Source organism: Anser cygnoides, chromosome 12 (genome assembly GCF_040182565.1).
Source record: "Anser cygnoides isolate HZ-2024a breed goose chromosome 12, Taihu_goose_T2T_genome, whole genome shotgun sequence".
In the NCBI taxonomy this organism is placed as follows: domain Eukaryota; kingdom Metazoa; phylum Chordata; class Aves; order Anseriformes; family Anatidae; genus Anser; species Anser cygnoides.
The window spans coordinates 14,652,600-14,678,287 of record NC_089884.1 but is presented as its reverse complement, the minus strand read 5'-3'; the positions used below and the strand labels follow the sequence as shown (position 1 = coordinate 14,678,287).

The following is a 25,688-nucleotide window of genomic DNA, read 5'->3' as shown; positions in this document are numbered from 1 at the left end:
TACTAAATACTGGCTAGATCTCTAATTATTTGCATGTAAAATATCTCTGATTCTTTTGGAAGTAGAGGTCTGGGGTGTGGGATTAGTAGTCAAATCACCTGGCATGAACATACCAAACTGGCAAGAGTTTTACTATGGAAATTTAAAAAAAAAAAGTAGTAAGTTGAAAGAGTCACGGTCCTATTCCCTTCCATCTTAGGACTCATGAAATTGGCTCACCTCAAAACAGGAGCAGAGCTATAAGCTACACTACAGGAATAAACCTGCCATACCATAGAACCTTAACAGCATACCCAAGATCAGTATTGCTCGATCCTGAGTAGGCTTTGCAGACTTCCCCAGTAAACTTATGTTGAAGGAAGGAAGGAAGTTTTATGAAAAAAATGTGTGCATGTATTTAAAAAGAATAATATATCTTGGTTTCCCGGTTTCTGTTTGCTGATTGAATAGCTTTTGCAGTTAAGTAAAAGGTATATGAAATCTTTCTAGCCATATTTCAAGAACAGCATGACCCCTACAGCCCATAGTTGAAAATAGAAAAGGTGGGATAAAGCATTTTGCCACAAGTATAGAAAGAAGTTTTCTTTCTGTTATAAAGCACTGTCAGTATACCCTGAGCTCTGGCCAGTCTCAGACTGTTGAACTAGACTTCCTCTCCCAATTTGTCATGTAAGAACGAGCCAACATTACAGAAAATCTGTGTTTATGTTCCTGAATTAAGTCTTCAGTTTTAATCACAGAGCAGTAAATGTTCTATGGTAATATTGACCCTGTATGGAGGAAGGTCACACATTCAAATCCTAACTTGTGGATTTCTAATTTAGTCTTTAATATTAATTTTCTCAATCACAAATAAATACAAAGGGGAAAGCACCATATGATTTTTACATTCAGTCTCATATTTCTCTGCAGTCTTTTACTCTTCTTACCAATTACACAATTTACGTTTTAAACTTTCTCAATTTCTACCATCGCACTGTCAGAAAGAGAAGTTAATTTTGATAATGCTGGTAAATACAGGCTGTCCTTCATAGAAAGCCAAGTGTTTACCAATTTTGATATATCCAGGCATCTCATTAACCGCTGCCTTAAAGCTGGGTGGTACATCTCTTCCTGAGCTACTCCAAAGGGCTTCAAGGCTGCTTGGTTCAACATGACTTCTTTGCAATGGTAGGGTTTTCCTACACTGGATCGGGGCTCCCCACTGTCCCCTTACAAGCACATTATCAGAGGACTCATGGAACAGCCTTGTCCCCGTGTCTCCAACTCAGCAGCCAGGCTGCCGTGCTGTGGGTTAGCGCACTTTGATCTTGGCTGCTGACTTCTGCAGTCTGCACTTTCTTTGAAGCATTTCTGCCATCATCTGTACATAACGTAAAGCAACCTACAGACTTCTGGAGTGTGCTTCCCCTGGCCATTTGTTGCCTGCAGATAAATCTCTATTGGTCACAGGCTAAAAATGTTGCCAAAAAAAAGTTCTGTAACACCAAAATACCAAGTGTAACAGAGATACCACACTGAGATTAAAAACAAAACAAAAAAACACTACAAACTAACCTGTAACTTTAATACTCTACCTAATGAATTATGCAGAACCTTGGCAAATAAAACATCACATGACCAGCTATTGTTTTCATGATACAGTGGGATTTAAGGAAAACGTAATGCCACATGGCAATGTGCTATTCATTTAGTAAACACCTTTGCATATGGGAACTGCAAAATGTTGAACAGTATAGACCAGTTTGATGTGCTGTTGCCTACTACAGATATATATATCTAAAATCTATCAAAACGTAAAGGAAGTAAGAGTCTAATACTTTCAAAACAAAAACGGGATGTAGCTATGTTGCTTTTTATTGCACCACTCATCAAAGTTTTAATAGTACTGAATAGCTGCAGTGCTGGATTTGCACAAAGCAACCTGTTCAGCAGCATGCAGCAGATAATTGTTAGCGGTCCCACAGAGCAAGCTAGTGAGTACCCTGACAGAAACTGAGGGAGCACAGTACTTATTCAAAAATCTGAATTCTGCTTAGAAAAAAAAAAAAGGAAAAAAAAAAATCTTGTTTTTTAACAGCTGTTTACTTATGCATTATTTTGATAAAATAAAAAATATTTGGAAAAGCATCCTACCTGCAGTCACACAATTTTCAGTGGCATAGAGCCAGTTAAAGTTCTTTGAACAAAATTTTTTTTTAAGCTTAGCAAATTGCAGTCTTGCAGTGCTCAAGGGATTTTGTTAGTACATAGGTCATCTGGACTATTTTAACCTTTGGGCTACCATAGTGTGTATTTTTAAACAAACTGTCCTTGCACTCATGCAAGAGAATACCATTGTCATTGATCGACTGTTAGATAACAAACACCTCCTCCGTGATTACATATGGGTACATGACATAAGGTGTTCTTAAAGCTTTCCTGCGTAAAGCACACAGACAGGGCCTGTCTACAGGAGCTGGATTCCGTACACATTCCACATACTGCAGAGCATTCACAATATGTTAAGCTTTTTAATGAAAGCAATTTACTAGCAAAAGAACAGTCTCTTAGTTACACGAGGAGTGGTCCTTATTCAACAAAAGGATCCCATTCTGTGCATGCTTATAGAACATCCAAACAAATTCACAACAGGGGCTTTTCTTCTACTACTGTCATTTGGCATATTCAAAATCTTGCTGAATAAGAGATACTCCACACATACTGTGACACACACACACAGAATTGAGCTGCATATTAGTCGATCTTAATTCTTGACTGTAGAAAAGCTGACTGATGACTAAGGAAGATTTTGTTACTGAAATGTTAGAAACATAAGAATACTGAATAAGAATATTGAATACGATTAAGAAGACTGGCCAATTAAATAGGTTTGTAGTATTTAAAAACAAAACAAAACACATTCTATTAACCCAAATCCAAGTTCTGAGGAAGTTCTGTAAGTAGCTTGAGAGAGCCTGGAGTTATTTATTTTGCCTGTAACACTTTTGATCTCAGACTTCTGTGGGGGAATTTGTACTGAACTGACCTATGCTGTGGCTGATGGTGACCTTGTTTTCATGAATATGCATTTGCTTATTTTCTTCAGAAGTTTTAGAGATTTCCTGACATGTTTATGGTAAGTACAGAGTGTAATACGAGAAGCTAGGGCTTTTTCTTCTTGTTTAACTGTTACTGAAGTTCTCTCATTCATCCTCTGCTACTTTACTGCACCAAGGCTTAGCACTGCAATATTTTGATTTAAAAGAGATTGATTGATGAGTTCAGCATTTTGGAAAGCATAAAAACAGCCACTTCTCTGTTCTTTTTTTTTTGTAGTAAATGAGATCATAGGAAGAGATATGTCACAGATCTCAGTGTCACATGGAACAACAGTGGCCACCCAGTCTCCACGTACATGCCCTGGATCTCTGGAGACGAGAATATCTGACGGAATCCAGTAACAGATAAGCTTACAACTCAACATCCATGAAAACTTCACAGTCTCTCTGAATACTTCTTCACCCTCTTCCTCTTTAGACTTACTGTGCTTCCAACTCTGTGGCCTTTATGAACTGGAACAGTGGATCCTTGCAAAGCCCTGTTAGTGGGTTACGTTTTTGATGTAGAGACAGAGCATTTATAGTTCCTCAGATGCTGTAAAGAGACTTCTTAAAATGGACATGTGGAATCTACACCAGATACTTAAACTGTTTTAACGTTACAAACAAGCTTTGCTTTTTGCATTTAAATAGAATACTTTTATATTGTAAGTGCTTCAAATGTGTGGAGATGTTAGTTTGCTCTTATAATATTCACAGTACTGAATGTGGAAAAAGATTTAATACACATCTTCAGTGTGCTGCTTTCCCTTAGAGATAGTATAGTTTGTAATTGATGATTTGTTAACACCTTTTGGTCATTTTGGAAAGCCTTTAAGCTTATATTGTTTAATTTTATTATTATTATTTTTTAATATGATCTTCCAGTGGCAGATCATACCTGTCATCTGAAGCCAATGCCATGGAAGCCATTGTGTATACAAATACTGTAGTGTTTTCTTTCTTAGATTCATAGGAAGCAAAGCCAAATATAGATCTGCACTTGTTTATAAACTTAAAATGTTACTTGATAGGCTGCAAAAAGACCATTCCATCATGAAAGTGTTGGGATAGAAATGACATTCCAAAAATTTAACTTTTATAACTTTGTGGATAATCTTCCTGTACTTTATTAGCACAGGCTCCTTCTTGAAATAGCTTTTTCTTAGAAAGTTACATTTGTAATCAAATTTGAGAAGTAGGGTTTTAGATTAAAGAACAGCAACATCAAAGCCATGTTAGATACAGGAGAAATTTTAGTATTTGCTGAGGATCCAGGTGTTCCTATTAACCCTGCAGAATATGGTTTTGAAGTCACCAATTCAGTGGCATTCAAGTTTTCCATGCAATAAATCATTTGATCACATCTGTATCTTTTATGTGCTGTATGCCTGACCATGCCACTTTGAAGTCCTAAGGAGATGACAATTACAGTTCCTTTGTTTATAAACTTCAGCCTGCTAAAAAGCAATTTCATGTGAATTAGCGATTAGGTAGTATAATTTGCCCACATTTAGTTGTAAATGTGTAAAGCAGAAGCTACCAAAGAAATGCACAAGATTCATGGCAGCAGTAAACTGCTGTGCTCAAAGGATGCATTTCCCTTGCCCACATAACCTGATACATCTGAAGCAATCTGTTTACATGGTTATTAAAAGTCTCAGGCCTCTATGATTAGAAACCTAGGAGAGGATCTGAAACTGCCTGCTTAGGTCACAAATGTTTCCCTCCCCCACAAGAAATGGTAGTTTACATAGCTTTCTGATATGGAAAATACAGGGTACAACAATCACAGCCAAATAAGATGAGAAGCATCTGAGGTTCAGTATATTTAAGATGTTAGTTTTAGTTCCTTATTTGGGTAAGCCATGAAAAGAGAACACACTCAAAAATTTTGAAATACTGAAAGCGTAGTTGCACTGAAGCGTTCAGACAATTATGGACATGTTAACAGCTAAACACACATGGAGGACGTGCCTCTGTCCTGTAGAAAATTATTCTAGGCTCTTAAAATTACAGTAAAACGTAAGTCTTAAAGTGGACTTCATTACTGAATTATAATACCTCTAAGAGTAAATTCAGATTCCTGATGTTGCATTTTGGCAGACAATCACAGGGGAAGACTTTACATTCAGCCTTTTGCAGGCAAACCAGTACTCCTAAATTTAAGTCAGCACCCCAGCTCTAGCATTAAAGTAGTTACAACTGCATCTTTGTAACAGCTGAATCATGTACTTTTTCAAAGTCCATACGTTAAGCAGGTGAAATTAAACTCTTTATCAATTGCTTCCTTTTAAGAGTGCAGCCTGAAGCTACTATCTCAACACTCCATAGTTATTTCAAACAACGCAAGGACGCTGCGTACATGCTGGGAATCTAAGCATCCTTTTTGTGAATGTATTGTTCAATGGTGCAAATCTTTAGATTTAAAGTAAAAGATCGGCATGGCTGTAATCTGAAAAGTGTGGTATTACAACTGTCCCTCAGCAATGGTGCTTTACTCTGTCCTCTACTCATTTACATTAAAAATCCTAGAAAAGGGTTGACATGCTCAGAAATGCATCTACTTATGTTTTCAACATTTAAAAAAAAAAAAAAAAAAAAACAACACTGTAAGCTATGTAATTGTCTTCAGACTGCGTGCTGGTGGCAAGGCATGTTCCAGTTTTCATCCATTTATTGGGTCTTTTGCATTAAGCATCATTTGTAGGAAAATTCTAACTTAAAAGCTTTTCATACTGTATGGGATTTATGCTCCTTTATCCTACTGGTACAGACTCTCCTTGCAAGTTCTCCAAGTAAGTAGCTGGAATTCATACTGTACCTAAAATATAGGAGCCCAAACAATCCAGAGTTGCTATGCACTAAATTTTCTGATGCCTTTGAATACCTTGATGCCTGTAGACATAGAGATGCTTTCCTATTTAAAAATGAAATTAAAAAAATATATAGCTTTGGATACTAAAGCAGTTTTGTATTTGCCTTGTAAAAGCTTCAATACAAGGGTCTTAATTTTATTTTAGCTTGTGTGATAATGTAGGTAAAGACTGTTAATCTTGTATAATTTTAGTGATATAAAAAGCACACAATCTCTATTGGACTATGCAAATTTAATTAAACAGCAGAACCCGGCAACTGTTGATATTTTGTTGGCATCCACTTTCTGGCCCTTAAGTCCTTTCTTCTTCCTGAGACCTCTTCCAAAACTTTTACTAATTTAGATTGTCCTGAAGGAAAGCCTTAATGATGAGGTAGCTTTTCTATAAGGAAGGTCAGAAAAGATCAACGTTGAAAACAAAAGCTTATGGGACAATAAATTAATCCATGAGGGAGGGAGGGAGTTTTATTACTGAAATTAACATAAACTAGCAATCTCAATTTCTGTAGTGAAACTTTCATGTTGTCAGTGGAACTGCCATCCTTTTTAACCAAAGAATGAAAAGAACATGACTGTTTTGTTCTGATACAAAGCTTTGAAACTCTATTTTTGATACTCAGAATGGATGTCATTCCTTGAGGTTCGGAAATCATTCAAATTGAAGTTTTATATTTAAAAATATGGGACAATAAAGATTAAGTTCTAGATGTTTACAGAGCCTTGTATTGTAATTTCATGTACATTTTGTATTTTAAACATTTTTGTAAGTTATGATTGCAGTGCTACTTGCAGAAATAAAAGGGAAGAACTTGCATTTAGGCTCTTAAATCATAGTGTTGAAATAAATAAAAAGAACGCAAATGCGTTGTCATTCATTTAAAATGCATTTCTGACTGCAGGGTGGGAAGAAAATCCCTAGTTGTGATGCAGCGGTGACAGCTGCACTCCATCATGACATATAACACGAGGGACATTTAATATTCCTCCTTAGAAGAGCGATGGGTTTGAACCAACGCAGTAAGCACGTGGGGCTCAGCCTAGCCGCAGGAACAGTGAGCCTGTACATAGTGGGTGGGCGATGGGCAGCTCTGACAGTTTCACTTGGCACAATAACTGGTGATTTCTTGCTTGCAAAGCTGATTGTTTCAGTTAGGCTGTCATAGGAGTATTTTCAGAAATTATTCCAGAAAATATTCAGGAACAGCATTATAAACAGTAATCTCCATCCCTGAAAGGATATTATCACAGGTGAGTTAAACTGTTTCAAAAACAGATTTAAAATTCCTACAGTCTGAATTATTTTTTTTAACCCAAGATCGGCTAATCAGGCAGTACTGAGGGAAATGCCTTTGGCAACGGCAGATTCAGGCCCTAAAAACTACATCCCATCTCAGTGGTACTAGTGCTACTGAAAAGATTTATTTATTTATCTCCCTTTCAGTTTGGCCACAGGGTCTTTTGTTCATCCGTGGGATCCCGCTTGCATACTTAGGTGTACTGAGGCATGCAAGCGTTCCAGTTTCAATGCTGAAGCAAAGGTCTGGCCTTTGCCTAGCAATGCACACCTGCCCCAGAGTGAAACGGAGCGGAGATCACCGTGATCTCATGCTCACATTGCACAGTGAGAACATAGACCAGTTTAGGATTAGCCTCTTATTTACAGTGCTTGTCCTGAGCAATTACCTTCACCGATGGTTTTTAATCTATAAATATAACAGAAAGGGGTGGCTACAGTGCCAGGAACTGAATGCAAAGTCATTATACCTGAGTTTTACTAAATATATACATGGTTTTTCAAAACTGCTCCACAAGTTTTTTAGTATGATTACCCAGGATATAATTAGCATATGCCAACAACACTAGTAATAATCCATGGATTGATTGTATAATTGTATATGCTTTACTGCCAATTCAAGCCTTTCAGATGCAAGTAAGCTGAAGGCTGATTCACGAAGATTGATAGGATCTGAAAGCTGATAGGCTTTGCGTTCCAGCCAAGGCATTTAAAGCCGAGCATGGCTGACCCCAAGCACCCATGCTGACACCCCCATCTGTTGTGGTGCAGAGCAGAGGTAGTTGGACCTTACTCTAGGCCTTGTGAAAACATCACTTCTAACTCGTAAAACACCGCTTTGTGATTTCAGGCAAGCAAAGAAGAAAATATCCTGTTAAAGTCAGTGCCTTTAGAAGAGATGAAGTGCTGGCAAAAGTCTCAGTTCTCTTAATTTCCTTTCAATACTCCACAGCAATACTTCTGCTATCTGCTGCTGTTTCCCAGCTTCTGGCCCTGTCCATGCCATCTCTCCCAGCCCAATTCAAATACAAGTGTACTCTGAATCCAGCACTTACCCCGCTGTAATGAGTTAGGTGAGGGTTGAGATCATTTTCCACATATTCTCCCTTGCCATCTCCCCCCCTCCCCCCCCCCCCTTGGCTTTTATTAATTGACAAAAATAATCAGGAAGTAGCCACTGCTGTAGTGATTAAAGTATTAAGATACTTGAAAGGCCCCTAGAAGTGCATTTAGTTCACCATGGAAAAGAAAAAGGATTTAAATTCATATATAGATTTGCATGAATCTATGGTAATTAAAATTGACATTGAACCTCATTCTGCCTGTTAAGAAGAGCAAGTTTTATCAGTCCTTTACACAAAAAGCATCGTCATTTGCTGGGAGCATCTAAGAAAAAGAATTACTTTATAATAACTTCTTGATATCAGTAACATCTGCTACACATAAAGGGGTGTGTGTGTGTTTTGTAATCAACCAGCCTGTAACATACAATCATAAATGACGCAGGAGCAAGAAAAACAGGATAGCTGCTTTGTGAAGAGTTGTATGTACCATGAATTTTATTATACAAAAGATGGATGTAGAAAAGTCAAGCTTTACACAGTCACGTTACAGCTAGGGCAAAGTTCTCCCTGATGTTTCCACAGATTTAGGGATGAGGGAAAGTTGCTCTTTTTTTTGTTTTGTATTTATTTTTTAAAATTTGTTTACTATCTTGAAATACTATTTGGAAACTCAAAACAAAAGCGCTTATCTCTTCCCTACTGTCATTGTTATGTCATCTGCTGGTAACAGCTGGAAGAGTGTTTGTGGTCTCTGCTTGCTCCCATTGCAAAGACGCTTCCCCTACAAAAATGGGCTCTGATACCTCACTTGACATTTTCATTCATTTAAAAAAAAAATTAGATGTTGGTGCAATTGATGCATACTCATCCAGAATTTTTCCTCTCAGAAAGAAATGCATAAGTTGTTACAAGAAAACTTAAATAGCTCACACCTCAAACAGAAGCCCCTTCTAGCTGTCTGTGCCTGTTAGGAAGCCATGCTAAATGCTAAGCATGTGCACCTCCCGTCTTTTCAGCTCTCACTGAAGCATCTCCTGAAGATGCAATGCAACTGAAGCAAAAACACATACAGAAACAAAACAACAACCAGACCAAGCAAAATCCTATTGAAGTAGACCTTTTTTCTTTTTTTTTTTTTTTGGCTGCCTTAGGTTAATTTAGTCCTGACCCTTTAATACATTGCAGAAAGTGTTAAACCTTTGATAAACAAACACTTTGAACATCTCTCAGAAACCCAACTACATATATATGGCAATCATAAAACACAAGCATTGAAGAAGAAAATGATCAAACTCTGGGTGTACAAATAAGCAAAGAGCATAAAAAAAATCTTAGAGTTGCCATTTGTTTTTCACAAGGCCGTATTTTGGTGCAAGACCATCAGTTATCCAGTCCAATCTTGTTAAAAGTTGTTTTAGTAACAGCTGGAAAACACACATAGATCTTTCTCAGATCTGTGATTTGAAGCCCAAGGCTTCAGCCCTTGCAGATTTATTTCAAAAGCCATTCTTGCCATTGTCTTACAGAAAGATTCATTGTGACAGAGCAGATCAAAAAGACAAGTATATTGGTGATAACCATTTCTGTATGCAGGAGCTGCATTATCCATAAAGGTAAAAGGGAATCAATGACAAGATACAAAGTACATCTTTTTGATTTCTTCCAGACCCAACAGCATGGAGCATGTCTGAAGATTAGACAGACTGATTTGATTCTCTGGGTAATAGGGTGGGGGGCATGGGCTAAAGGGCCTGAAAAAGGTACAGGCAAGACAGTCTGAAAATCAAGAGCGATTCTGGTCAGAGTGGTCCTTGCCCCTTGCATGAAGAAGTTCAGTGCCAACAGATAACTTTCTGGCAGTACTTCATAGTAAAACTAATTGGCAATGAGTATTTGTACCCTAGATGCTGTTTGCTGTGGGATGGTGGGTGTCTGTCTGTCCGTTGTTCCCCCTCCCCCCCCCAGTCAGACTGGAGTTTTGTTGCATTATCAATGCAGTTCCAGTTCCATCCTCCCACCCACTCAAACTCCTTCCTAATCTCACCTCTAACAGAAGAAAAAAGCTACTGTCAGCTTGTTCTTTTCTGTGATTTTTGATCAACATGTCAACATTTTCAAAGAAAAGTGATAGACTACGGTCTTCTGCACCTAAAGGGGACTCGGACATTCAAGAAAATATTGTTTGGGCACACAGCACTGGATAATCGGTGGTATCACATGAAATAAGCAGGAGGGAATGGGGGCAATATACTTTTAGAAGTTCTTGTGTCAGTGGAATGAAAAGTGAGTGGTGACTTGGAAAGTTCCTCCACATTCTGGTTCTTGTGCAAGCAGCAAGAGTGAAGCTGCCATGGCACTGGCATCAACACCACGATCTGCTTCTTTGAGGATTTAATCTGGTATTGAGCATTCTTCAGGACAAGACATGAAGGGTGAGGGTACCCTTCCTAAATTTAATATAGCTTCATACAAAACACGATTGATTCTCTCTGCCAAGCTGGCAGCAATACTGTAAGAAACATATACAACATTACAGCTGAGTGTTATTCCAGTTTTCTTACATGCATCAAAAGTTTTTCCTTGCTGCAATAAAGGGATCTGTTTGTAAATATTTCATGAGCTCCTCGGTGGTTTTGCCAGCCAAGTCTCTCTCACAGTGTGTTGGAAAAAGACAAGACAAACTTCTAGAAGTATGTCACTGTTTTCAAGTAGGAAAATTCTGTGAGTATGATGTAAGAACAGATTTTTCCAGTCTTTTGACATTTGAACAAGTGCCTTCAAAGCTGCTGCACAGCCTGCTCCAAAGCCCTAGTTTTCTATGATTTCATGAATTACGTTTTTGTATTAAGGTCTGGCATTTTTAAAAATGCATTATAACTAAGGTGCAACTATTTACAAATCTGAAACAATTTCAGTTCACGTCATTTTTGCAGATTTCCAAATTGGCATTAATTCAACATGTACTCAGCATACTTTATTGTCAGTGTCTGAGTGCTCATATTGCTTACCCTGTGGCATTCGCAGGGCTGTGGTCACAGTAGCTGGATGAGGAGTGCAAGTCATCAAGCCAATAGGACAAATAAGGCAATTCTGAAACTGAATTAAGTGCTACTATGGGATTATTTTTTCTAAGGATATGAGGGAAAAAAGAAGTTATCCCAAGAAAGTCATCACTGCCATCTGACCTCACCACTGACAGAAGTTATAATGGAAAAGTTGCGCAAACAATGAAGGAAACAACCAATCCAACACTGGCCAAGTACTGGGCTGAATGACATCGTGGTTTGCAGAGACAGAGACATACATTTTGTGGCTGTCAGCAGAGTTTCACTGAGAGTCTAAAATGCCGATTGACTGAGCTGAAACCCTGTGGAACTAATCCAGCTGCTGAAATGACACTGGGGATCAATGAGGTTTCCTAAGCTAGAAAGAAGAACACAAAACACACACACACACACCACCCCCCAAAAAAGGGGGGGGGGCAGGATTTTGGTTACTGAACAGGTCTGTTTCCAATTGCAGTCTTCCACTGCTACAGAAGGTTAATGTCAACTTCTGCTTTACAACAGAGGACAGAAAAACCTCTCACAAAGGTCTCAGCAATTCTTTTTAGATAGCATGTAAGCTGTATAAAACAGCCCTTAGATAAGCAAGAGTTAAACATATCACTGGCCAAGCAGGGCGAGTTCTAATGTTTACTGTTGTTTTTCTGTGCCATTTTTGCCCTCCCTCCTGGATCCCCGTGCAGGGACCATGCCTTCCTCGCTATGTGTCACTTGCACATGCATTACACTATGCTCAAGATTTTTTCCAGCAATCCGTGAACCCCTAGCAGTTCCAACAACATTCAGGCTGGATGGATAAAATGGAATCCTATGAATTGTAACAAAAAATCCATTTGGTTGGAGGGACCCAGTCTAAATACAGTACAATAGCGGGTGACATTAAATATTTAAACAGTGACTAAGTCTTTCATAAACAAAGTAGTGAAAATGAGAAAGGACATTACACTTCTATCTTTCCACTCTGTAAGGTAGTTCTTAAGCAGCATTGTGTTTCTTTCACCCCAAATCCAACTGAGTAGCTGATGCAGCACAGAAGGCCATTTTGCAGGCAGTAAAGACCTGCTGCAGATGGGCCCAAGGAAGCAGATCAGAACTGGATATTGTGCATTAAGAAAATGCTCAGGGATGATGTTAAAAAAAAAAAAATCACATTGTTGAGATGCTTTTTGAGCTGTTCTCAAGCTCCACATTTGTTTAAAATAACCAAGCAAATCTTTGGTATTGCTGCCACTTGGATGGATACAATCTAGTTTTCTACTGTCAGCAGCATATGGACTTAGGATTTTTTGTTTGGTTTTGCCTTTATTAAAAAAAAAAAAGACAAAACACAGATGGTGAGGAAGGGATGGTATAATGTTTAATCGACTTAGAGATCTCACCTTTACACCTGCTGTTCTCATTCCCTACAAGAAAAGTCAGGGGTAAGAAAAAAGTTTATGAACAATTAGACAACTTTTTTTTTCTTCCAAGGAATTTTCAGCAGCCCTTTTGCCTGGCAAATGAGGTGTGAGTCGTCACGAAGCGCATGCCGAAGTCATACTTCATGAGCTTTATGAAGACACAGACGTTGGGCACAAAGCGAGAAGTTTACAGCACACACTAGCTTTAGCTTCCTGTTTGCACCCAAGAGATAAAGCTAGGATCACATGCAGTTTGAATGATTTCCCCCCTTTTGTGTATTTTGAGTCACTTTATTTACAGTATGACCCCCCACAAGATGAACATAAGCAAGCAGCAATAGAAGATGAAATCACGTGTAGACAAGTCACCAAGGGAGACAGCCTTGGCCTGCCTGCACTGAGTCAAGCAAGACTGATCAGGAGCTTCGCAACTTCTTTAATGCCCTTCTGCCAGTAAAGCCATTGCTACTGCTACTTCTAATAAACCTTAACTAAGGACCAGACTGCCTTGCACCTTTTCCTGAAAAAACCCACCGTGGTAGGAAATAACCTTTCCCAGAAGATGAACTGACAGATCTCCAGCTGAAAGCGAGCGAAGTCTGAATTTCTGGTGCCACTGCTAACACAGCAGTCACTCACATACGCTTAGTTACAGGGCTGAGCAGGACAGAAAAAACAGTTCAGTGGAGATTTGCTTTTAAAAAGAGAAAATGTTAGGAAGCTACAATTAGGAAAAGGTTGGCAATGTGCTACTGCTGAGTGGTAGTGAGCGTCTGGTCTCTCTCAAGAGACAGTAATAAGCTGTATGACTGCAGCGTGCTGTTTCCTCTGTACAGACAGAGGCAGAATACTGCCTCAGTGAAAGTGCTCTGCAGCAAGCAGCATTATCCATCAAAGAGAGGAGAGAATTAGATAGAAAACCTAGCAGTCTAATAAAAGAACTGATGCTTAAGATACAGCAACATTTTACATACTTGTGAAAGGGAAAGAGTCTTTATTTTAACTAACAGGAAGGCCAAACTCTCTCCTACTCAAGAATAGGGTGTGGAAGCAGGGGGACAGCAAGAGAGATTAAACTGATATGAACTCTCTAGAAGACTTGAGAGAGAATATTGGCTGTAAAAGATAAAGATACCCCACCAAAAAGGAGGAAAACAAAGGCTAAGTCCTTAAGTAGCTCTTCTCAGATGGGGAAAGAGCCAAGATGCTTAATGCACAAATTGAGAGCTTTCTCCCCTAGTGTAAATGCAACTAGACTAAACATGGGGGTTAGTTTGTTATTTATTTCTACACCTATGACTTTTTAAAGAAAGCAAACTGCTTGCTCTGAGCATTATGGTTAAACACTGTATTCACAATCTAAATCACACTTAACTCTGGCTAGATAAAGTAATCTGGATAACAAGGCGTCTCTCGCAAGGCATCTCTTGTCCTAACATGCGGTGAATCTATGAACTGGGACTTCAGGACTTCAGCAAGTGGCCTGGTTCCCCAGTACTTCACCCACTTACTTAACAGTAACAAAGTGCGTTCCCATTCAAGCGGCACTACCCAGAGAAGAGCTGACAGCACAAGGGCCACAGGCACAGAAATAACTTCCAGTAACTACTGGCCATACTGGAGGCTCTGTGCTGGGAGCATACTTGAACCCCAAAGCTCACAGGATACAGAGCATCACAGTGTTGAATAAGCTTTGGTAAAATGGACAAAGATGTCTTAGGATTTGCTAATTTTTCAGTAACACTGTATCTTAGCTTGTTTTTAAAACACTTTGCATTATCAGTTATTTCAAATACATGCAAAAAATGCATCTAAGTCACCAAGGAGACAACCACCACTAAGGTAGATTGCAGCAAGTGTTTAATAGTAACCACAGGAAGTCAACACATGAAGAAATATCATAGCTAGCTGAAATACCGATGAGTCTCAGGTAGGTGCTACATAATTATCTGAGTTTGTGCAGACCACTAAGGTAAATGCATTCTTAAGTAGCATCAAGCAATCACCATTTGAATTCCATCAAGTTATTTTCCTCTGTGTCCCACTGAGATAACATAAAATCTCTTAAGTACTGATCCCCAGTTCCAAGAACTCAATATTTGGTTGACAGTTCAGGTCATGTATATAAAGCATTTTGGAGCCTTATCAGTTATGACGAACACCTTTTACAGTCTCAGTAGTTGTCAGCATACCGCATATTGATCATGAGCTGTTTCATCATGAACCTTTCCCGTAACTCAAACTTTTAAACCACTCACGGCTTTATCAAGGGTGTCCCTCCCCATCCTAGATAGATTCACCATTTAAAGTCAGTCTAAAATTAGAGGAAATTTAAGGTATTAATGAAAGGATAATCACTTTCCATGCCACATAGAGAATTCATACCAGATTCCCCTCAGGAGACGAAGAAAACGACTGGTGACACGCAGATCCTGCCAGTTAGGAACCCTAACCCAAGAGACAGCATTAGACAGGTTAGGATGAGGCACTGGCCACAAGTCCCCAGCCCTCCCTGTACTCACAAGGGAAGTAAGCTGCTAAGCAGCAAAAGCGTGGGGATGACTAAGCTGGGGGCAGGATAGGGCTATTCAAGTACTTCTATTATCTGCAGCATAAATCTACAATGACAGTAATGTCTGCAGTTAGAGCTGTTTGTGTTATCTCACTCCATTCTGTTGCTGTTGTTATTTCATGTTTACAGTCATCTTTTTCAGCTTTTTTTTTTTTTTTTGCTGTTACCGAAAGATACTCAGGTTCATCTAATGCCTTATTTATGTCCCACCATCAAATTCACTGAAGTAACAGATGGTGGTTGATGAACCCTAGAAATTTTTAACATGTGCTTCTCGTCAGTTTCATTAATTTAAAACAAATCAATAATTTATATATAAACAATTAATTCAGTGTTCCTGCTGCTGTTCCTGCAACATTACAGAACCATCCAAACCACACGAAAGAACTGCCTCAAACATGGGGCCTGCTAAATAACTTCTGAGAAAGTCCTCAGTCTCGCCCTGCCAGAAGAGGCCCTACCTGAAAGGCCGTATTGCACAACTGGCTGTTTGAACAAAAACAAGTACACAACTAGAGGAAAGACCACATGAAGGTGCATTTAAGAAAGACAACATTAAATCTTTCAGAATGGATTCCTGGCATCCCAAGATTTGCCACAATACAGGTCTAATAAAAAAAAAAAATAAAGTGAGCCCAAAGGAACCTCAACAGCATCTTAGTACAGAATTTTGCATAGAGAAACCTCCCTTTTTAAGAAAGGAGACAAAAGGGGCTGGACACCAGGTACAACTGGTGATTCAGTGAGGACTTTCAGCAAGAGAAGCCATTCTGAAAGGAAAAAAAATAAACTTGTCCTTCAGGAATAGGGTTTCCTGCTTTCATAGGGTTAAGAGGAAATCCTTGTTTGCTCAGCGTTGGGAACGTTTAAATTATTTTCTCTAAAAAAATCTGCATAATTAAGCCTGGCCTCAGTTGGCCTTCCAGCAACTACTGTAGCCACTCTGCTGGTTTCACACAGCTGGAGCAGTGTTTACAAGAGCTGAAGAGCTGAGCTCTTCTCAGAACATGGTGGGTGGGCTGGGAACAGTGGGCACAAAGTGTGCTCACACTGCACAGCAGCAAACTGTGTACTCACCAACATCAACACCCCACTCTCTGCTTGGAGCTGGTAAGAAATACTTAAAAGCCAAACCACGCACCTCAGTTTGTCAGGCATCCCTTGATACTTCTTATAAATATCTTCCCATCAGCATGTCCTCCCAGAAATGCCCGTTAAATTACTCTTACTGCAGTGCAGAAAGGATTATTTATAAAGCTCCACATTAGCAATCCTTTAGTGAATGCTACAGCAAGATAAATGCAAAGGCACTTTTTGAAAGGGAGGAATGTTTTCCCATCATGAAATATTATCAAGAGAACATTATCTTCAATACTTTAATACATTTGAGTCAAAAGGCTACATGTGTGGTTTGACTATTTGGTCTGAAATGGACTGCATTTACTGTATTCATGTAGAAAACATTTTTTAAGAATTATTTCTTTGTGCCTGTAAACGAAAGTCAATTTATGCAGGGGGAAAAATTCAAGAAATTGAGAAAAATCACAAGTTACCGATCTCATGCAGTGTTGATATACTGTGTGAACAAACTCTTGATGTGCATGTAAACAAAGGTAACTAACCTAAACGTTAGTGTGATTCTTCAAGCATACCAGACTGCTAAAGTGAAAACTAGATGAGCTCCTTTTACAAATGAAGCTCAGATGTGGGGAATATCAGAAGAAACCAGGGCCATGATGTCTCTTGCTTTGGGCAGAAAGCTGGCCCAGACTGCTTGCGCAATCCCTTCCGAGAAAGGTTCAAGAAAATCACGCAGCAGATAACCTGATATAAAACTGCTTGCTGTGCAGAGGTTACCAAGCATCCACCACACAGAAGTGGGACGTATTCTAAAGAGGGAATATACAAAGAACAGGTCAGAGAAACATGAGACCCTTAGATCTGAAATGTAGTCTAGGCTGTGCCACAAGGAAGTTCTGCAAACACAATTTGAGGAGCTTCTCACGAGCATCAAAGGTAGAACAAAAGCTTTCCTTTTGCACTGTATTATATTATCCTTGGTATAAACTGCCACTTCCATTTTCTTTTCAAAACAAACACCCACCATCTTTACTCCTTTCAGCACTGAAAAGCTACCCCAGTGACAGGGAGTAGTTTGGACTGTCATCCAAATCATTCATGTCAACTACTTGCAAACCTCACCACTGGTGAGGAAGAAGAGAGGTCAAGTTCCAGGTCCTAAGATTTCATTTATCATTTGTGAAAAACACCTTGTCGTAAACATAATCAGACTTGAAGTGATTGAAGGGCAGCAACCAATTTCTATAATTTCTACAGCATATCAGCAGAACCCATTTAAGAGAGAAGAGTGAATAACTGGTATTCTAACACTGCACCTTCCAGCGAAGCAGATTCTCATACTGGTCACCCTTCCACATAGCACAGCTACTCACTCACAATAACAACTAAACAACATGCATCTGAAAAGCACTATTTGTTACTTACATCACAAAATTACTGAAAAGCTGATCTTTTTGGTATCAGTGCTCACCAGTTGATTTGGGGGACTAAGGACAGAGTGTTTCTAATAAGAACATTCAAAAACACCCTATGGTTTATTGTGTGTAAAAAATAAAAACGAATGATAAACCACAGAGTCTTATTTTTCCTGGGTACACTGAACAATAGAGAAAAACATTCAAGTGTGTGGGGGAGGGCAGTGGTTTTGAGCATTCAGGAAAAAATGTAAGTCCTCTTACACAAAGAGTTTACAGAGTTTGATTTTTAGTGGTATAGTCTGTTATACAGCAGTCAAGTTTGTCCTGTGTGCTTCACAAAGTTGATACCTATACCTAATATGAGGCTGAATATTTCTGAAATCAGTAACAATAGGCAGGAACAAGAAGAATTTCTGAAGAGACATGCTGTGCTTGCTAAATAGAATTCAAAACTTACTCGTTAATTGTAGTAGTATTTCCAAGGAATTTCCGACTCAAATGCCAGCATTAGAAATTCAGGGGTGCTTAGATCCAAGGGTGTCTTTTTTTTTTTTTTTTTTTTTTTACCAACTCCGTAATTATACCTCGAGCAAAACTATGTGCTTTCACAGTGGCATCAATATAAATATTAAACGCTCCCTCTTGCTAGGTAAACCTTGTCTGACAGGGATGAGAACAGGTGTTGGCACAAGCAAAGTGATTCCCTGGCCCTTTCTTCAGATCCCAAATCTAGTTTCCTATCCCATATCTAAAGGCTAAACCTTCTTTTATGCTCAATAACAGACATGCAACCAACAAACTGTAATTGTATCCAGCAATCTACACCCACTTTGTCTCAGATCGTCTCCGAACACCCGGAGTCCACCATTTTATAGTCTGTTGTGACTACAGGTCATGAGACCACCAACACGAGCAGAATGGCTGCTGTCCTGTAACTGCCTCCCTGTCTGTCCAGCTTTTTGACATAAACAGTGCTGCTGAGACCCAGAGCTAGCAGTTCCAGAGGTACCTGGCTCAAAGCTACATTAGTTACACCTATCAAGTGCTTTGATGAATTTGTCTCCTCACCTTCCTGCTCCATTTCTGGCCTGTCCAGAATTATCCCAAGAACAGCCTCTTAGCAGTAATGCACTTTGCCTCCACCTCAGCCCATCCTACCCAGAGCATCGGCTAACACCGCCGACTGCCTCCTCAGCATATTTCCAACCTGCCTTTCCTGTTCAAAACAGGTCAGAAAATCATACCACCTTCTCAATCCTTAGAAGAGTGATATTAATCTCTATACCACTAGCCAAACTGGTCTAGTCATTGCAAACCTTCTGAAAGCCACAAGAGCCAAAACTGAACTTCCCCTGTAACTGAAAGGTCTTGAGGTCCACTTCAGCTGCAAGTCAGCATTCTTGTTTCTCAAACTTGTTATATTTAAGAAAGAACAATTGGATCCTCTCCTGGTGCAATGAACAGAATAGGGAGAAACCCTCTATCTTGCCTTTACTGTATTCTGAATTTCCATTTGTTAGCAAACTGACTCTAGGATGCCAAGAGCAGCGTCTAGGCCCATGGCACTGTGATACAACTTTCTTTTCCAAACCAGCCTCAAAACTGTTCCCATAATATGAAAATTCAGAAACCCTTATTTTCCAGGGATTTACTTCTTACCCAGTAAGATCAGGTTAATACTCTAAGGAAAACATCACCATACTGTAATCTCTCAGTTGCCAATATCTTTTAACTGAACAAAAAGAGATTAAACTTAAAGATATGCAGAAGTTGCATTTCACTGAACACCTGGAAGCTGCCATCGCTGCAAGACTTCTCCTCCTTACAAGCAAGAGAAATGGTCTATTATTCACAGGAGCACAGACAGGCATAATTCTACCTTTTTACTGCTTGTTCAGGACATGTCCGCTTACGTCCTGCAGATCATCATTTAACCTCCTCTCCAGACTGCATCACCGGTACGATGTACTTGACTTGATGAGTCATTTTAGAAGGATTTAAGAGGTAAATAACACTCATAAAACATGCAGCATTAAGTGATCCTGCAACTTTATACTCATCAGACATAGATTATTTCACTCTAAGTAAAAACTGAGCAAAATCATCAAGGTCATTTTAATGCTTTTGCTAGAATTAATATTAAATGTAATGTGTGTGGATTTTCACAGTAAAATTTTGATTGCTGAAGGACTGCATTGCATCAAACAGAAGAAAGACACACTTAATCCAACAGGAACAAGGCCCATGCTTTCAGAGCACATTTAAAGATCTCTGTGGGTTAAGCTGTAGCAACAAGTGGTACACTTGAGTTGAGGCTGAGTCTGTCCTGCCCTGCCGACAGACAGGAAGCACCTTCTGCAGCCTGCCTCTTGCTTCTGTTCAGTTACACCACACCTTTACCTCCCCACAGCTGGTCTTTGTGTTTATCTGCCCTCCACATTGAAGGCAGTACACACCTGGGCCTAGGAAGACACATCCCTAACAGTGACATACTATAAAAAACGTTAGGAACAGCTTTTACTCTTCCTGACACGCATGCTAGTGCTAGCTTTCAATGCATCAAAGAAAGTCAAATTTTAATGCTACTCTGTGGCATGGAAATAGTTTTCCTTCATTTTACCCTGGCATACTTTTTAATATTTTTCTTTTAAAAGCATCCAGACTAAAGATTTTGAAGCTTTTTGCACATAAAGACATATTCCAAAAGCTATAGTTGCAAGTATCCTAAATCATTTTAAAAGGGAATATACACTAACAAGTGACTCATGGCAATACCAAATTGGCTTCACCCACTCCCAGCAAGCAGAAAATTAAGTGTTGATAATAGATGATCATTAAAGCAAACAAACAGCAACAAAACTTTCAAAAGTTACACTGCTTTAACAGTTGAGGCAGAAGGAAGGGACAAGTACAAGAAATTGATATAAACTGGAACATTTGCACATTAAGCAAGTCTATTATAAAAGATGCTCTCCCAAAATAAAAACAATACATGTTGTTGTTGCCATTGCTGCTTATTGCAAAATTATCATAAAAAAAATATTGTAGAAGCAGTAAAATGCCCTGCTGAACATTCCCAGGCTTTGGACAAAAGGCAAGTTGCATTCTCCTAAGTCTAAATTTGTGTTCTAGTGGTACAGACTCAATCTGGCTAAGTTGTCTCTAAATTCTGTTACTAACAATTCCTTTGTATTTTCTGCTGCCTCAGCATTCTTAGCTCACAATCAGAAATTTGAGTAAAGTACATACTAATTACATTTACAGAGGGGCTTGGGGAAGATGACAGAACTGGACACCTCAGCACTTTAAAACTACCATTTCTAATGACAAAGATTATGGCTTTATATGCTTTCACTTAAAAACACACCTAGCAAATGAGTTTACTGTAGTTTTCTTAAAAATTAAACACAAGGTTCTTTATAAACCTCCCACTCCAAGAGCTAATGTTTTCTTTCTAGTTTTATTGTTATATTCACAACTAAAAAGCGTTTAAAATACCTCATTTATTCTGAGGCTCTGCAGGAAACAGTCTTTCCATCATGACAAGGATATTCCTGAATACATGAAATGTTTCAAAACAACAAAAAAGTGTCTATAAAGACAACTCAGGTGTTAGAAGGTTAAGGGATGTGGGAGAGGGAGTTTGCCTTTTTTATTTTTAGCAGAACTATTGTTATACAACTGCCCTTTCTCCCCCTTCCCCGTTATTCCTATTTTCACAAAATTCTCTCTTGAACAACTGAGGCAGTCCCAAAATGCAGGAAGTGCTGGAGCAAGGATATGCAACAATAAAACCCCTCCCCATGGGAGGTTATGAAGGTTTATGAACCCTCTTTCTACGCTATGTACACACTGCACTGAGTGATTACTGTGCACAGGGTCCTCTACAAAGACAATTTCTGAAGACCGTCAGTTCATGGTGCTCAACCAAAGGAAACAACTGGAGATATATTTGTACATTTCAAAGCAGCTCTGACAAATACCAATAAACAAATCATTGTATGCAGAAAGCATTTAAAATTGAAAATCAGGGACAAAATAATAATAATTTTAAAAGTTAACTGCTTTTTTTGAGATTTAATTACCTCCGATTTTAAGACACTAAATTATTTAACAAGATTTGCACGCCTCTTCTACTGCAGTTGCTAACACTGAAGCCCTCAGTCCCGAAGTATTTGTACTTCGTTTGCTATTTGCAACGCCCGGTCGAAAGGGGACATCTACTGGTAGCAAGGATTAGCGCAGGCAGGAAACACCAAACTGCATTATTAAATTACAGTACCAACCTAGAATCCACTGACGCACTTGAGAAATCTAGAAGCTTCTGCTCCTATCACTTAAGCAAAGGTCTTTAAAAAATTGTCAAAGGCACAGACGACATTAAAGACAAATTATAACTACACTTTAGTAGTGTTTGTAGAAAAGAAGGCATTTTAATTAAACCGTAGTTTTTATGATTAACAGAAACAAATAGCTTTTTTTTAGACTCACGTAGATAAAATGAAATAGGATCGCAACAATACACACCAATATAAGAAACGACAATTGACTGGGCTATTCAAAACAAGCCTAGATGAACCTGTCATCATTTTTATCTGAATAGTTACATTGTCCAACTGGATATCCATCTAAATAATACAGTGGCCATCACCTAATTCTACAGGAAGAAGAAAATTATGTCCCTGGTTCATTTTAGTTTTGCATTTTTTTCTTTCTTTTTTAATATATGTATTTATATAACAAGTAGATCTAAATAGTCAGAGTTTTAGATTGGCCTCAGACAAACCTTGGCACACATGAGGAGAGATTTCTGCTTTATACTATCTCAAGCCAACTTTAGATGCAATCATTTTTTAGATGACACTAAGTGTGAGCCTCAAAACCTATCACCATGGACTCTGGCAAATATATGTCTATACAAAACAGAATGCAACTGATTAAACAATAACACTTGTAACTTATTTTAATGGACCAAAAAGATACAAATACTATTTCAAAAGTTAAGATGTTGAAGTTTTTTTTCTTAAAAAAAAAAATGAGGAATTGATAATCACTGGCAGAAGTTTGTTCAAAAAAAAATTTTACTTCACGTAAACAAGCAAAACTTATCAGCCTGTCTAGGGTGAGAGTTAACTCTGCTGATGAAGCAATTCCAACACAAAACACCTGATCCAGAAGCACAGCTGCAACCATTAAAACAGGGAAAAAGCGGCTTTTGCAAGCTTTTCAGTCTCATCTCACCCCAATCTCAAGTAACAAGAATAAACTGCCTTCTCTTAGAACTGGGGAGGAACACAACATAAAATAAACAACACAGAAATAATTCCTGAGTAAAATTATCGGTGTCAAGAGAATGGGAAGAGGGATGCACCAGTTAAGGGGTTGTCTCAAAGCCAGCACTATCAGAAGTATTAAACCAAGAGACAAAGAAATGCAAACAATGTTAATTCTGTACTTTAGTTATATAATAATTTTTGAGAAACACTTTTTGTGGCTGAACACAGAGGGTAAGAACTCTTTCTCAAACAACAGTAACACTCAAATCACAGTTCTTTCCCAAGCTTCACATCGTTCTCTTTGGTGAAAGAACGCACGTTTAGCGTTTTCTGTATTTATTTTTCTTATTACATTAAACTACATACACATAAAAACAGTAATCTCCTTCAGAAGTCCTCCACAACACAGCAGGTCTAAAAATTCAATTGCAAGAAATAACACATGTATCAAATAGAAGAAAATAGATTTAGGACTTACCCTAAGTTCCTGGCCTTCTCCAGCGATGTAGGCAGCCATATGAAGGCACAATGAAAGTGCTTGGGGATCAAGTCTGAGCTGAGAAGATAAAGACCTTTCTCATACAGTCCTGACACTACTTCTGGTGCATGCTGCTTCCAGACACAAAGCCAAACCGTAAACACACCTCAGCTTCTAGCAGTTACCTGGTGTACTTGTCTCCAGCACCCAAATTATACGACCCCTCCCTCCCTCCCCAGTGTTCAGAGCAGGCTCCATCCCCTTCCACAGGTGAGGCACGTAAACCCTCAGGGGCAGCCTGCTGGGTCGCATCCACCAGGCCAGGAAGGGAGGCCTTAGTCACATGGCGCTTTATTCCTAAGCATGTCTCAAGAAAACTTCAAATGCTAGAGGCAAATGTGCAGTCTTGTTGGGCAAATGGCGGGGGGGGGGGGGGGGGGGACAGGCACACGACGACGACCAGATGGGGACACGGCTGAAGGAGACTGACATGGCTGAGGAAGGCTCCCTGCACTCTCCCACCACTCCTCTGCCTCCCCCAGCCCTACAGCCAACATCCCCCCCGGCAAAAGCCGCCTTCTCTTTTAATTTCATTTCGATGGCCGTCGAGAAGGGGCTGGGCACTGTGGGGCGCCACAGGGGCCTGAGGAGACCAACGGTCACAGGGCCCGCCCTGAGCAGAGGACGAGGGGAGCACGGCCGGGGCAGGCCCCAGCAAGGCCCCGGGCACAGCAGCGCTGCTCCTGAGGGGTGAAGGAGCCTGAGGCCGCAGAGGGGATACAAAGTTTGTTAGCATTTTTATTTTAAACGCTGGATAAAGATACATTTTACTCAAATGTGCTTTTGTTAATTCTTTTGTTGCTTTCTGCTACAGGACCAACAAAGCTCAGAATAACTCCAGGGTGGGGCTGCTGTCAGGCCCCTCATGAGGGTGTCTACTGGCACTGCCCGGCCCTCATTGTAGCTTATAGAAATAAAAAAATGTATAAAATATTTTCTTAAACTTACACCACTTCCATCCCCATGTTAGATTTTATGCATACACACAGCCACAAAGCATGAAACAGCTGAGTTCAGTTTTGATAACCAGTTTCCAGCATCTCCTTCTGAACAGGGATTAAAACAACAGCATTAACTAAGCCTCCTTTTTTATTACTTCTAATTATTATTATTAATAATTTTTATTATTAAAAGAAAGCTCCATACAGCCTTTAGGGCTGTAACCTCTGTTCAGGTAAGGGTAGGACTGCAGACTTGCAGATTATGCAGCCTGCCAAGGAAGGAGGAGAGCACGTACAAACAACAGTGGAAGGAGCTATTAAAAAAAAGTGATTTTTTTAAGTAGATTAAACATCATTTTAGCTAACAGACAACCACAAGTCCTATACAGGCTGTTATAAGAAAAATAAGACTTTTCAACTCAACACAAAGCCATAAGCAAGATATCATCAACTGGTTGGTGGCAGAACGTAATGGTGTAAAAAAATGGACTGGTAGGTCCATTTGTATTTCTTGAAAAGGGCCTCCCAAAATTTTTAGAAGGGGGAACTGAGAACTATTCTCCACAAAGGCACAAGGACTGCACCATTATAATTAACATTCTCCTGTCTAGTGTGCATGTTACTTTAACAGTAAGATTTTTGTAGACTTAAGACAAATCTTGGAAACAGATTAATGCATTCCCGCTTTAAAATACCAAAATAAAATATCGTAGTCCCAGCCAACTGCAGTAACACTTTAAGCAGGAGATTTTAGTGATGAAGTGGTATCTGACATGGGATGGTTCTGACTAGAAACAAACCCAATTATCTTAGTCAGATATCCCCCTTCATTTTTGCTACAGAAAGGTTTCTGGCTCTGCCATGACAGAAATGTAGCATTTTGGGTTGTGCACAGAAAAGAGAATGGCCCATTTAGTCAATGAAATTCTAAAGTGAACACAATTTCAAGTTCAATACTCATTTTCCTCTGGCACCAGAATGAGAGCTAAGCATGTAACAGCTGCATTGCTTTGCCTGAAAAGTGTTCCACTGCAAGGGAAATATTTATCATGTACATCTCTTTCTTGCCAGAACGTACAAAA

The 25,688-nt window shown here is 39.2% G+C and overlaps 1 protein-coding gene and 1 long non-coding RNA gene across 9 annotated transcripts in view; one reads left to right on the top strand and one right to left on the bottom strand.

The window, feature by feature from the left end:
• The window catches only part of NFATC3 (nuclear factor of activated T cells 3), a 74,862-nt gene extending 68,043 nt beyond the window's left edge, over positions 1–6,819 (top strand). For all 4 annotated transcript variants that reach the window (XM_067004368.1, XM_048078630.2, XM_048078629.2 and 1 more), the window contains one exon: positions 3,319–6,819. In XM_067004368.1, coding sequence (XP_066860469.1) covers positions 3,319–3,443 — 125 coding nt within the window. In that variant the 3' untranslated portion in view covers positions 3,444–6,819. The remainder of the gene's footprint in view (positions 1–3,318) is intronic.
• Positions 1–24,161, bottom strand: part of LOC106043101 (uncharacterized) — a 55,383-nt gene extending 31,222 nt beyond the window's left edge. For 4 of the 5 annotated variants that reach the window (XR_010834418.1, XR_007168939.2, XR_010834419.1 and 1 more), the window contains exon 1: positions 23,606–24,161. This is a non-coding gene — a long non-coding RNA (uncharacterized lncRNA). Of the gene's footprint in view, positions 1–21,936; positions 22,133–23,605 lie in introns of those variants that run through there. The other variant, XR_007168940.2, reaches the window with a different exon arrangement.
• Positions 24,162–25,688: the final 1,527 nt, after the last annotated feature.